The sequence below is a fragment of the Sturnus vulgaris genome, chromosome 8 (assembly GCF_052056855.1).
Source record: "Sturnus vulgaris isolate bStuVul1 chromosome 8, bStuVul1.hap1, whole genome shotgun sequence".
Classification (NCBI taxonomy): Eukaryota; Metazoa; Chordata; class Aves; order Passeriformes; family Sturnidae; genus Sturnus; species Sturnus vulgaris.
In genome coordinates this window covers 19,165,260-19,179,921 of record NC_142250.1, presented here as the reverse complement: position 1 = coordinate 19,179,921, position 14,662 = coordinate 19,165,260, and the positions used below count along the sequence as shown (strand labels likewise).

General features: G+C 41.5%; 1 protein-coding gene and 1 long non-coding RNA gene across 3 annotated transcripts in view; one reads left to right on the top strand and one right to left on the bottom strand.

Moving 5' to 3' along the window:
- Nucleotides 1-14,662, bottom strand: part of LOC148223016 (uncharacterized) — a 117,169-nt gene that overhangs the window by 85,060 nt on the left and 17,447 nt on the right. The window lies entirely within an intron of this gene.
- PAX2 (paired box 2) overlaps nucleotides 1-14,662 on the top strand; it is an 84,855-nt gene that overhangs the window by 63,377 nt on the left and 6,816 nt on the right. For both annotated transcript variants that reach the window (XM_088169041.1, XM_088169042.1), the window contains exons 7-8: nucleotides 8,954-9,055; nucleotides 14,316-14,402. In XM_088169041.1, coding sequence (XP_088025167.1) covers nucleotides 8,954-9,055; nucleotides 14,316-14,402 — 189 coding nt within the window. The remainder of the gene's footprint in view (nucleotides 1-8,953; nucleotides 9,056-14,315; nucleotides 14,403-14,662) is intronic.

Here is a 14,662-nt window from a genome sequence, read left to right as displayed (position 1 = left end):
TTCAGTGGAGTTTCTCAAGTGATTAATCAGTATTCAAGTAGCTTCAAAGAGTAAGTCCAGATCACAGGTCTACTGGAAGCTCCATGTTTTACTCTGTATGAAGAATATAAAATTTTCTCTTCAAAGTAGTTAGCAGGTCAGTTTACTTGGAAAGCATCAGACATAAAATCTAGACTTATAAGATTCTGTTTAATGAAAAAAACACAGCAAATAGATTACAAAATTTGACAAGGGATGTGATGTCACAACAGCCTTGACTCTTAGGGGAAAGCAGTCCAAGGTTGTTTCTTTAAACATGTACTCAACAATGTAATGGGGTAAGAACATGGGTGAATGTGTGCAGAAACAGTAAGTAAACCTAAACACACAAGGCTCACTCTCCAGTCACTAGGAAGACAAAAAAGGTATATTGAGAAGCAGGTTAATCTTGGCACACCTATAAGTTCTTCTAGCAAAGTTCTGTTATGATCAGAGAAGATAAAAAAACAGACAGTATTTATTCTCAATGCAACTTTCAAAATGCTCTTGCAACAGAAATCCTAGGAAACTAAGAAGAGAAAAAGTGGTTCTTCTGATATGACAGTAAGCCAAAGCAAACAATATGCTGTGACAGTCCTGTCTGCTCTTTTGTATGGCTATTGGAATTGGAGGCAAGATTCCCACATGGGAGAAAGTGATGTAACTCCACTGCCAGTAGTGTAAACTCACTAGTCCATGAGTTCTGATGAGTCCAGTCCCATTCTGTTTACCACAATGAAACTTTTCTAAGGAATAGAGAACATAAATACAGAAAAAGATGTTTCAGAGGTGGGTACAAGAATAGAATCCAAAATACCTGAGATAAGATTCAGTTTTGGCACAGGGTCCCTACACGAATTTGAGTATTCTTCTCTGGGCTCAGTTCCTCACAGATAAAAGAGTGATCCCTAAGTAATGCTGTAAGGATTTGTGTTGTAAAGGGTGGGGCACAGGGGTCGTACAAACATTAGATAGAGACCTCAGGAAAAGACAAAGAATGGGAAACATTGTCAAGATGGTAAGCAGTGTTGAGCAGGTGTTTAAAAGACATCCCCCGTGCATGGATGTGCCATCTTGGTATTCTTTGTGTACTATAAAGAAAAGGAGCACTGAATGCAGACAGCTTATCCTCCAGGAAACTGGCAATGAAAAACAAGCAGCTTATCTAGTCCTGCAACCAACATCCACCCACCTCCCACCCTGCTTCCCTTCCCTTCAGCAGGAGAGACCATGATAAAAGCTGAGATGAGTCTCCATAGGAATCCAAAGCTGTGAATCTTCCTCTCACTCTGTCTGGCCAAAATCCCTTCATTCGCAGTAGGAATTTAGGCTAGAGATCACCAGTTCTTGCTCTCCGCCAAAATAACAGAGGAGAGGGTTAGAATGGAAGAAAAACAACCATAACTCAGAAAGTACAGTCAAAAAGAGAGTAGTAGGTGATTCACAAAATGTTGTCCTCTGCTATGTTTCCAGCTATATCCCCCAACCTGCTGACTTTCAAGTTTCCCTCACCATGACAGTGGGTGATATTTTTTTTGTCACCTATAAACAAGGATACTGTTTGACTTTTAGAAGAAAAAAGGAGACTGGGGCAGGAATAGATTTCTGTTGCTTTGGAAAGGGTTTGCAAACTCATTCCACTCCCTTACCATTTGATTACAGGTTGGTATTCCAGCCTTAGAAGCAAGATATACCTTGGGATTCACTGAAGGAGCTTTACTGAGGAACACTCCCAACAAAACACAGACAAGCCAAAATGGCACTGCTCCACAGCTTGCTGGCAGCAGCGGGACTTGGGATCAGCAGGGGCAAATTCTCCATCACAAATATGAAAGAATTAGAGAATGGAGAAAATCAAAATTGAAAACATAAAAGATGCAGCTGAAGTTTGAGTTGCTTAAAATGAAAAATAGGACTGTGCCATTCGCAGGTGGATAGATATATAGATCAATCAATTGATTTCGTATACAGTGACATGCTTTGGAGCTATAATTCACTGCTGGGGTAATTATTCCAGCATAGCAGTGGCAGGAGTTATACCAGAGACAGAATTCAGGTGCTTTTAGTCAGTGGAGAGTTGGACAACAAAGGAGTAAAAAATGGTAAATGTCATCTATCAGTAAAGATACATGGGATATAAATTATTTCTGTGCAGTTGCAGAGTGTAGAGGGAAAGATAGACAGATAAATAGACACATAAAAGTCTGAGTTTTGGTTGTGCAATCATTCGCTGTCTGACCTTATCCTCGCCTCTTTTCCACTATTCTTAGAGAGAAGAGTGTTTAGCATTATTGTGTTCAAGTCTCTTTGCCATGTTACTGTTGACTTCTTTATCCTCCCACACACTGAGTAAGTGGCGATGCCTCTGCAAGGTGCGAGGAATTTTTCTTCATAAGCCTTGATGTGTTCAAGAGAGGGCTGGGCTCATCTCCACTGTGAGTCTGACAGGGGTGTTAACAGCCTCACAACATCGGGACAAATAGCTCCTGGTCCCTTAACCCTTCCCAGCTTTGCAAGGCAAGGCCTAGCACTGTTGTTCCCATTGCAAGGGCTTTACACAGTCTTTCAGGCTGAAATCCTCTCTGTGGTGGCTGGGCAGAACGGAAATCCAGGGGCTGGATCAGATTGGCCTAATGCTACAGCAGCTTAAGCGGTCTGTTTTACCAGAGATTATGGTTTCACTTACACAGAGCGCCTGAAAAATGCTGTGGTTTAGGAAGGATTATAGCTGAAAATTCCATGCTTTAAAAGAGAAATAAAGCAGAAGGGCTAGGAAACCCAACGTGCCTGGGGGCTGTGCAAACAGGATTAACCCCTGCCCATAGCACCTCTTGCTTCTGCCCACCCATGCTTCCATGTCCACCTTATTCTCTGCCCTTTCCTCCTCAGCAGCTCCCCACACCTGCTGTGTCTTGTATAATAAAGAGAGTTGAAAAAGGAGTATGGAAAATGCCCAGGACAGAAGTCTCCCCTGTTTATTTACATATCACTGTCAAATCGCTTCCTTGAAAAATCTCACTTCACTCGCAGCCTGTGAAAGCCCAGGGAACTTTTGGCCCTCTGCCTGCGGATAGGTCTATTCATCCAAATTATCTTGCATCAACATTATTTGGATAAAGGCTTCAAGCACTCCCAGAATGCTGGTGGTGACTGCCTGCTTGGTCTGAAAGTAAATCTGTGCATTCCTTGCCATATGATGACAGAGGATGCAGGAGAAAAATAGCTTGGGGGTAGTTCTTGATCTACGGAGACTGACTCTGGCACATGAAGGCTCACTAGTGGGATAGTAGGACAGCATATGGTTGTAAAAAGCAGAAGCTGGGTGCTGATGTGCTGCCTACTCTGTAACTGTAAAACAAAACACAGATACTCCAACTTTAATTCCCCATATCCTTCACAAAAGGTCCTTGCCAGACAGAGCTTCCTAGCAAAAAGGGAAAAGAAACTATGATCCTCACTTAGCATACCAGTGACCTCACCTAGTAAACTAAATTAAGAGGAAGTGGATCCCTTTTGGCCAGGACTGATCCTTCCCAATTAATTGAAACATGAGCATGTGTCTTTGCTGCAAAGCAGTCTTGATGATGAGAGACCTTTGCTGGCCACCCATGTTAGAAGTTCTTGGAGGAGAACACAGATGGCAAACTATCATTTTTGCCAGGTAGCAAATCTTTAGGAAACAAATATCTCAGGATAAACAGCATTCACAGAGAGGAACTGCCCAACCCTTTATTGTCTAGGTGAGCACTACAACATTGCAACAAGGTGCCTAAAGTTAATTAAGCCAGTTCTACATTAATGAAGTCAGATATATAACCTAGTTATATGTCACATTTCTATTTCTCTGTATAAATCAAAACCACTAGAACTAACTTATTTCATAGTCCATTGGCAATAGTTGCCATCACAGCAGAGAGACAGCTTTCATTTATTGGCTTGAATTTGTTTACGTGAGGATGGATGGTTTGCTAGTTAATTTGGATTGGATCTGATCACATCATCCAGGTGTCCAAATACAGGACTGTATTACTGCTGACCCAATAGCAGTGGGTGTTCTGGAGTACCCATGCTTTAGGTCACAGAATTCTCCAATTCTCAAACATCCTACTTGGCAGACACATTAGGACCAAGTTCAGTTGCAAAGCTGAATCTATTGTGCCTATGAAAATCTGTACATCAGAAATGGGAGGCCCAATGGAAACAACAATGAAAATCAGACCTTTTGTAAGTCCCCCACATTTCCTCTCTTCCATTATGTCTCTCTGTCAAGGTATCTATCTGGCAAAACTACACTCTGGAAACAAACAGAGTCAGCCTTGACTGCTTTTATAGTTAAATCTCCAAAATGTGCTACTGTGAACAAGATCAATTGATTGATCCATCTGTCTACCCACGTATTAATTGCACACACCTATTTTAACCTCAAACTCCAGCTCTACCATTTTTGTCAAACTTTTTAAAAATTTGGCTTGAGAAGCTTTGGCCATTACACCCAGCAATCTGTTTAATAGATGCTTATAGCAAGGCTACTCTCCTGAGGAAGGTTACCTTGGGTTTGAAGAGAAAAAGTGGTGCAATTCCTTGAGTCAAACTGTGTAAGTGCAGCATCTTCATATGCCCTTGGCCAGAAAGAAAAGCAGCAGGAAAGGGAGCACAAAAGCTTCAGAGCATTCTTCTTCCCAATCCTATGCTTGTTCCTGTCTTCCCCCGCCTGCATGTTCCCTCCCTCACCTCTCCTCTTCTTGCCTCCCATTCCTTCCCTCTGCCACTGCACTCCATTCCCCTCATCTCCTGCTGCCCCGCAGAGGCATTCCTGCAGTCCGAGCCTAGCCCCCAGGCACATTTACTGCTGTTGTCACAGCACTGGCTCCTCTGATCTACTCCTAGCCTTTTTATTTTTATTTTTGTTTTAAAATTAATTTCCCTGTAGATTTTAACCACTCCATTTTCATTTACCCATTTTGTTCTTCCTCTCCTCCCTTCCCCACCCTCCTCTTCCTTCCCCTGTTCCCTTTGTCTGTCTGTGTCCATCCCTTACCCTACCACAGAAAACCTCTCCTCTCCCCTCAGTATAAAGCAAGAGCCTCATGGAGCCTCTCTCACCCCTTTCACCCCCACCACGCCGGTCGGCTCTGGGCAGGCTGATCTTCAGCCCTTCCACATGGCCCTTTCAGACGATGCGTCCACGCCTTGCTACAGTGCCTTCCTTCATCATGGTGCCCACTTTGGGCAGTCCAGCAGCCAGCCTCTGATAGCAGGTAACCGGCCTTGGCCACTAACTGAGTGGGGATGCTGTAGGCAAGGGGTTCAGTTTCGTCTGACGGGGAGGCCAGTAAATGCTGCAAGCTCTTTGAGTGCAAGTGGGAACCAGAGCAACCACGTTCCAGGTCTGCATCTGCAGCATATGTTCTCAGCTCCACGAAGAATCAAAAAGCTTTCATGCCTGTCCTTCATTTTTAGAATAAAATGGGAAAAGAAACTGTAACTACCTAAAAGTCGCTGGGTGTCCCAGCTGGATTGAGTTTGGGACCTAGTTTAGAAACATGCAAATAGCAAAATTCTGTGTTGCCTCAATAGCCATAATGTCCCTGAGTACTGCAGGCACAGAATACGGTGTGCTAGCCTAAGGTAAATGACAGCAATGTCAAGATCCCAGCCAGCTCTAGGCCTGCCTGGCTTGTTCAACATGGGTTGCAGCTATAAAGTCAGATAGACATGGGCAGTTGGTGAGCACTGCTAGAGCTGTGCTGTGAGCAGTATTGGAGTCACCTGGTTTGGGAGTGTCAATGTGAGCTGGTGCCTTCACACAGCAGACCAAGCAGTTAAGAAACCCAGCATCATGTCTGAATGTCAAGAGCAGGAAGGATGTGTGAGAGACTGTGTTTTACAACCAAAGGAATACAGAGCTGAGGTAGGTGGCCTTTAAGGGGAGAGCAGAAGTGAAGAAATAGGTTGCAGAAGATGGCAGTATTTATGAACAGCAGGCAGGAGGGAAAGATGAGGAGAAAGGTCAAATATCAGGTAGGTATTAAGGGAAACTCCTGAGCAAGGTGACAGAAGCAACATTGCTGCAGAATTTCAGGGGTGACTTGGGTGAAATAGCGGGTATCATCTTGGGTGAACACTGACCATTTTTCAAAGGATGTAATCTGGACTTTTTCAGAACAGACAAGTCTTAGTGCAGACCACAGTTCCTAATACTCAAGAAACTTATCTTACCTCTGCCTCCTTCATGTTCCTGTATTATCTTTCTCTTTTGACTTAATATCCTTCCTTTGTCTTGTCATGTGAGATTTCCATTTCTAAACCTCTATGTAGGAAAACAGCAAGTAACAGCAGAGAAGACTTATGTTCATAAGACTGTCTTAGTCCCACCTTACTGCAGCCAGTAATAGCCTCTGAGTTCTGGGCACTTCCTAAGCCAAGAAGTCTCCTGACTCTCTTCAACAGTACAGTTATTTGGGGATATTGTTCTCTATGACCATCTTCTAGCCTAGAAGGCACTGTGTTTCTCAAGAGGCACGTGCCTTAGGACTCTTATAGGGAATTGGACATGGGAAAAAGCGTTCAGAAGTGCAAATAATGTCACACTGATTCAGGTTCTGTTCCTCACTCAGAAGGTTCTTGCAGGAGGAAGAACAGCTGCAGTTGGAAGCATGTTATGAGCTAAATTTGCAATAGCCCTGCAGTACAAGAATTTAATAATCCTGTCTACCTGTTTGTAATGAGAGGAGGTAATGGAAGGGGCTTGTTTGTATGTAACAGCATTTTAAGAGTTTCTCTGTGAGACTCTTACTGATGTTACTGATACAGTACTTGCCTGTTATCTTCTTTCTCAAGACTGGGATTTTGACAGATGATCACTTCCCAACAAATTTTCCATGCTCAGTTTTGAACCTCAACCTCTGTGTGCTCATGTCTGAATAAAAACACAGGGGCATATGTGCACACATCAAGTAGTGTATATGTGATCCCACCTGAATGAAAGTGTCAAAATGAATTAATTTTGCCTGCAGCTACAATGTTATCTCTAACTTTTCAATGACACCGTTTTCTCACTCATCACTTGTTATTTCTCAGGCTAGTCAATAAATGAAACTAAAGAACAAGAATTTTAAGCATAAAAATTTCTTGCCTTAAACCAAAGAGAGAAAAAAATAACTACATCTACTAGGTGTTATTCATACCATTTAACATACAGCTACAAATCACTGAAGGAATGATGGTGATAAAAGTGTAAAAGAGTGTGGAATATTAATCCCTGATACATAATGTATTCATTTTTGTCAGTATTGGGGAGTGGCTAGAAAATGGCTCAGTTGTTGTCTAAGAGGATGTAAGCATGGAACATCAGCCACTGATCAGGAACCTCTTCAGGGAGAAAGAATGGACTTGCATTTCTGTTTTCCTGAGTAAATCACCTCAGTAATCTTTACTCAAGACCTGTGAAAGCAATGACACTGGTTTAGCCTACCTCATCCCAGAGAAACTTCCTCCCTTCAGGTTAATGTTCCATGCTTATTAGTTTTTGCTTTGCCTTGTAACTGTTAATTATTTCTGATTCCCCAGCCAAGGTTCATGCTTCTTCCTGGGCCTGCTTTTATCAGTTATCATTCTGCTGGTCGTAGAGCTAAACCAATGCTACTTCTTCTTTCATTGGCATATCCCAGCATGGCTCGGCTGACTCCAATGGTGTTAATGGGCTGTACTTAACCTGTCACTCCTAAAGGGGAATCAGACTCTTGCCCTCCAGTTAGAACAGACAGGAGAGACAAATGTAACAAAAGAACAACAAATAGCAGAAACTTCTTGGTGAGCTACAGTTCACCTAGGGAATGTGAAAGGCTTTCGATGCCTGGAACAGGCTAACATCTCAGTAGGCAGTGTTGGAGGTTGAGCTGTAAATCTCTCAGCAGCTGTGGGGGAAAGATTATCTTAATTTATTTAGCTTTTTGTTTTGTTTTGTTTTTCTTTGTTTGTTTTGTTTTGCATTGGCTTGAAACTCCCGGCAGCTTCTGAGATTATTTTAGTTCATTTAAATGCAATAAGCACTAACAGCAAATGCCCTTCTGGCTGGCCCATTTTCAGGCTAACCAGTCCAAATGAGGAAATGCCTCTGGCATCAACCAAGAAGCCCCCAGCTGCACTTCCTAAGAGAGGAAAAATAAACTACAATCATACACCCAGTCCACACCCCTCTCTACTTCTTTGGTGGTGAAAAGAAATCACAACTTGAAGAACTATAAACAAAAACTCGTACCTGTGATAAAAATGAAGTGAGACTCAAGCTAATTTGCATGATCCTATTATTATATATAGTACACCAGCACCTGGAAGGAGTCCAACCAGTATTGGTCTTATGCTATGCACTGTGCTAATGTACTAAAAGTGTGCCCTTGCACCAAAGAGTTTGCAGCAAAAAAAGAAGCACAGAGAGGTAAAGTCACTTGCCTAAAACCATCAGCAGGTGAATGGCAAAAATGGGAAGAGAGAAAGGCACAGAAAACTCTTGGATCACTTCCCAGTGCCTTGCACATTGATCACGCCCTAAAGCAACATCACCACAGTTTTGGAACTGCATCCACTGCATATAGACAGGACCTCAGCTACTCTGGCAATGAATATGCTGCCATTCTCTGTGCAGATCAGAGCCATTTTGATTTAGTTAAAATAGATCCAAAATCTACAATGAAATAAACCAAATTCTTTTGATCTTCATCAAAGCTAACTTTTAAGATCCATCCTTACAATGTGAGATCAAAAGCGCCCCAATCTTCACCCAGAATTTTCAGTGGATGGACAGAATTCATGTAAGAGAAGTATGTGCAATAGTTGCCTATTAAGTTTTGTGACAGTGGGACAAGAGGTGATACCAAATCAATATGGAAAGATCTTATCTGTATTGATCACCTGTCTTGATTCTCTCCCTTTCCAGGTCGTGATATGGCAAGCACCACCTTGCCTGGCTACCCACCCCATGTTCCCCCAACTGGACAAGGCAGCTACCCAACATCAACTCTTGCAGGAATGGTTCCTGGTAAGTCAGCTGCCAACCCTCAGTGATGGTGCACACGTGTTTGAATGGTTACCAGCATTGTGAGTGCTCTCACAGCTGACTTGGCTATTGTTTTGCTGACATGCAGAGCTATTCTCTTCATAAAGAAACCATCGGGTGTCTATAACCAATGTAGCTAACAACCCTTTTTGTAATGTGTCTCTTTCCCTCTAGTAACTGATTCACTGCTGCTATGGGCAGCTAGCTAGCTATAACCTGTGGCAATTAATTGGTAATTAATTAACCCTAGTATTCATTAACTAACGTAATTATTTTCCAATGACCCATGCAGATTATTATGTACTGCTCATGGCTCAAGACACTCGCCTATCCACTAAGTATGGGTGACAACTCACCTTCTGTCTAAAGCCATGTCATCAAGCTGAAAATTATCAATGGCAATTTAATAACTGCAGTATTCGAACATCTACCGTCTATATAGCCTAAACTTACTAAGAACTCAGAAATTATTAACAGCATTTCACAAGAAACTAACTATTCACTCTTTAACAACTAACTACTTAACCATCCCCTGTTTGTAAAACAGTGCCTCCAATTCAAGAAACTATCAACCTAATCCTACATCAAAAGACAAACTATTTCTTTGATACACAATGCTTTAGATAAATACCTTATCTCAACATATGTATTCTCCCACTCTTCTGGAAGAAGAGAGGACCATTTACTCTAGGACAATTGAAGAGTTTATTACCTCAGGCTCTATTACCCGCTCTCCTCTGATGACAGTTGTCCCCAGTAGATAAACGAATAGGTAGGATTTTCTTTTCTCAGACATGATAGCTCAGAACTCAAAACTCATCTACCACTGATTTCTGCTTTTTATGGCCCATGGTTGTGAGTTGTGATGATTAAGGGGCAGCTACATAGCTCATTCTGCAACCTCTGCTTCTAAAGAGATATTAGTCCAGAACCGAAGCAGCAAAAAGTTGAGAACAGAAAATTCTTGAGTTACTATCATATGATTTTCCAGGACTTATGAGTAGAAAGTCTAACTTAGCCTCATCCAGATCTTGGAATAGACAGCTAAATGAACATTAACTTCAGTGAGAACAGTGAAAATGTAACTGTGAGGAAATGTTTTCAGGTCAAAGTCTTAACATCTTTAAATGACAAATCATACATACAAAGGCCTGAGTTGAAAATTGAAAATTCAACTGAGTTGAATTATGCAGAAAAAAATTAAGTTATACTTCAAAGTTAAAAAACTATTCTGGTCAAATGGATATCTTCACATAAAATTTGATGTCAGCATTCGACCAGAGGGAGTTTTTCCAGGGGCCTGCTTGGGCATCCTGCAGTAGTTACTGCATCTTTCAACAGAGCATCAGGTTCTGGCTGTTTCAGTCATACCCCACTGGTCAGACCCAGCCAGGAAGCCCTTTTCTTCCTGTTTTCTAGTGTGACTGAAGCCAACAAGATGGAGATAAAGAGGCTTCCTGGGAAGAAACAGAAGACTTTGCTTTAATGGGTCGCTCTGCAGATCTCTGCAGCCACTACTTTCTGTCAGGGGACAACAGGGGAAATATGAGGAAGGATGTTAGAGCAAGCATGTATTAGTATTTTCTCAAAAGATCTCCCAGCCTCCACATTGCACCTAAGAGACTTTCTAAGCCAGACTTAGTATCTTTCTATTAAATATTAAACCCTTGATAGGTTTTCCCTCTACAAATGTAAAACATGTCTCCTGAAATCATATAAGCCTTTAACATGCAAATAAACCTTTTGCAAGAACTTCTGTAGCTAAACTACATATTTTGTGAAAACTATATCCCTTATTTGTTCTGAACCTGCCACCTGCTAGGCTCACTTCATGCCTCATCATTTCTGTATTAGAGGACTAATCCAATAAGATTTAAATACAGATGCTGAGAAATAGTGTTAGTAAAGATTCCCTGAGCACAGATTGCACTGAATATAGGCCTCTTGAGATCAATCCTCTGTGCTGACTTCCAACCTCTGTTAGGAGTCCGGTTTGAACAATCCAATACAATGGCACCAATGGTTTGTTATGTGCCCTCAGGCCAAGAAAGTTCAGGGGCCAGTGCTTTCAACTACACTGGAAACAAGAAGCTGGCAAGAAGACTACTCTGCAAGTGTCTTTAAGAAACACACTAACATGCAAACAAACCCTATTGTTCAGATGTGAGAAAACATGGGAGTCACTGTCTTCTCTAAACGAAGGTGCAGAGCTAAACACACAACTGTTCAGAAACCAGATTTCTAACCCATACAAAATTCTGATTCTTTGATATTAGTTTTCATCTTTCATTGGTATGAGAAGTCAGAACCTTGCAACACTACAGTTTGCAAACATCAGGATGAAACATTTCAATAACATCGATATGTTCTAGATGTCAAGATATATTAAAACAATGAAAGAATTGAAAGGAAATTAAATGAAATGAGAAAGGCAAAATGAAACAAAACAAGAAAGTTGAAACATAATACTTTGTTTCAATTTGCAATAACTTCAGAACTTTTCTTTCCAAAACTCTATTGAAGCTGACAAGTTCGAGCAAAACATTTCCATTTCAATGAGACAGCATTTTCCAGTGGAACACTGTTTCTGAGAAGATTGTTTAACCAATGCTAATCAAAGCTGCTATGTTCTACCCATGACAACCTTTCACTAGACTTCTACTCACACAGTCTAGAGAAAAGCTTCTCTCCTGTAACACTGCACTCATGCACCATGGCCAGCAAATGCAAATGTCTCTGAGGTTTATGCAGATGACATGACAAGATACACATTCCTGCACTTGCCCTTCCTGTAACTTCAGGTCCTGGGCTGTAAATATGGACAAAAGCCAGTAGTCCTGAGCACACTCACAGGAAGATGAATCAGGTGTTGGGCTACATTTAACCTACATATCTCAGAGAAGTTTCCTATAAAGGTAACAGAATACCTTTGATCCCTGTCTCAATTCTTCCTCTTTCCCAGAAAGGATGTCAAGATTCTGCAAACTGTTTTAGTGAAGTGAGCATCCACTGGAGGAACTGAAGTTTACACAGAGCAGTGCGGAGCCTGCAGAGGGCTGGGGACAGCAGCGGCAGGGAGTCGTTAAACAGAATCCAATGTTGATGAGGAAATTACACTTGTTTCATTAGTGATCGGGGAAGGCGATAGCTCAGTTCCTCTTGGTCACAGTTGAGCTCAAAAGCTCATTATCCTGCTGCATGCATGCTTTCACTCCTCGTCAATAAACACTGTTTCCAGTGGCTGCCCTCCCTCCTCCCCACGCTCCATAGCTGTGGCTCTTTCTCCTGTGCTTAACCCGTGCTTTAGCAACACTATAAACAGTTTATAGCAGGGAGCGAGAGAAAAGTCTTGAAATATCAGAACAATTTCTCTCCATACAGTGAAGTTATATCATATGAAGCACTTCAAAAGCAGAAATTGTCATGAGGGTAGGTTTTTTTTCCTTTTTTGGGAAGCAAACTCATTCCAGTATATGCCACAGATAAGTAAATTCAGTAGAGAAAAATCTGGACTGTATATTGCATGGTCATCTTTGCAGGTTTCACATATTCCTTCCCACTAGTTGTCAGATTTTCCATGCAGGGTGTTTCTAGCTATGGAATTACGCTGAGTTATTATAATTAAAACAGTAGTTAGGAAGATCTCTCACACAAAACAAGGTTTTAGGCTGAAACTAAAAGGTACTATACTGAAATACCTTTGGATGAGTATTGGGTTTGATTCATACTCATTTTTGCCCTGACTACTTTGGTTGTCACCCTGAGCACCACTAAAACCTTGCTGGAAAGATTCTCCTCAAGTTTAAAGCAGTACAAATCCCCTAACTTGAACAGACTTCATTTCCACCATCTGAGAAACTGTGGTTTTGGCTTTTACACTTCAGTGAGAGGAGATTTGCAGAGATTATGCCATAATTAATTGACATTCTTTGGTAATTGTATCACAGGCATACATCCCATCTTGCATTACTTTCTTTTCCTGTTCCATGGTATCTAGCAGGAACTGCCAGGTGCTTTTCAAACACTTCTGTTGTAACAATTCCACCTCTGCCTTCGGGCAGACCAGAAGCTAATATCAACACTATTCTTCCACTGTCTTTTAAGCACATAAGGCCTTTCAGATGGGGTTGATTGTCCACAGCCTGTTGTTATTACATTAAATTGAGCTTATGATCAGATCACGCCGTGATTTTCCATAATAGAATGATACATGTTTAAGTTTGGGGAGATTTGTTTATTTTGAATGCAGCACCATACCCCTTCAGCTACCAGTTCAAATACCCTGCACAGCCTTCTAAGAAACAGGGAGACTCAGCTCCTTCTGCACAATGAAACTGAATGTTTTAGAAGACTCTGCACCATTCAGATCTTGGTTCAGAGTCTTACTAGATCACAAAGCTTGGAACTATTTTGGTTTGGGCCCATTTTCCTAATGTGAAAGGGGGACCTGAAGCACAACTTGTCTTTCAGATTCAACACAGTACCTAAAGTGCTAATCATTAGAAAAATATTTTCCAGAGTTAAATGCAGCAAGTTTTCTCTGTAACTGACTAAGCATAAAAGAGAGGTTAATCATGTATGAATCACTTTTCTAATACCATCATCCAGAGTAAGAAAGAAAGTAATTAATGTATTTTCCATTTTGTTTTGCATTTAAGCACAGCTAACTCAGAACATTTCCTAAAATGAATGATACTCTTCTCCACAAATATACTATCACCCTCAGTACCCTAATAAAAAAACTTAGCAGTACATATTGCCATCAATAGCACTACTAATTCCAAAGAGTTTCTTGTGAGCTTGTCCCATCAACCTTCCATGCCTGCTGTCTCAACACTACTGGAGAACCTTCAATGTTATTCATAAGAAAGCTGATAATTAAGTGCATAAAAGCTTGTGTATGCAGTCCTACTGCAGCTTGAGAATTGGAAGACAGAAGGCAATGGGGGAAAAATAGGAAACAAAAAACCCCCACTTTAATAATTTATATGTATTATTGAATTTGAACTGATTTCTTGATTGTGAAGAAGTCAGTTTTGTGATGCTTAATGGTATGGGTAAGCAACTTTGCACTGAACAGGCACTGAAGTGACTTGAAGGGAAGGTTCCAGTTAGACAAGGAAGCTACATACACCAGTTTTCCTGCTGAGAAACAGATTCAGCATGAACACTGGTCTGATGGAATAGTGGATGTAAATCTTTGTTCCAAACTGCATTTCACACCTTCCTTGGTTTGTTGCAGGGAGCGAGTTCTCAGGGAACCCCTACAGCCACCCTCAGTACACGACCTACAACGAGGCCTGGCGGTTCAGCAACCCTGCATTACTAAGTGAGTACCTGTTTCCCAGAACACACCCCCAGCCTCGCGCTCCTTCTGTTTGTCTCTGTTTTCTTTTCTTTGTTTTTTTGTTTGTTTCTGAAGAGGGTTTTCAAGTATTTGGGCAGGTGAGAGGCTTTTTTCCTCACTCTCCAGTTCAGTTTGAAATGGGTATATACCTCATGCATGTTTTGTATCAGTTCTGAAGCCAATTCCTCTTTCATGAGACAGTTCAGAACTCCAGTTCAGCTGTGGCTTCTCCACGGACTGCA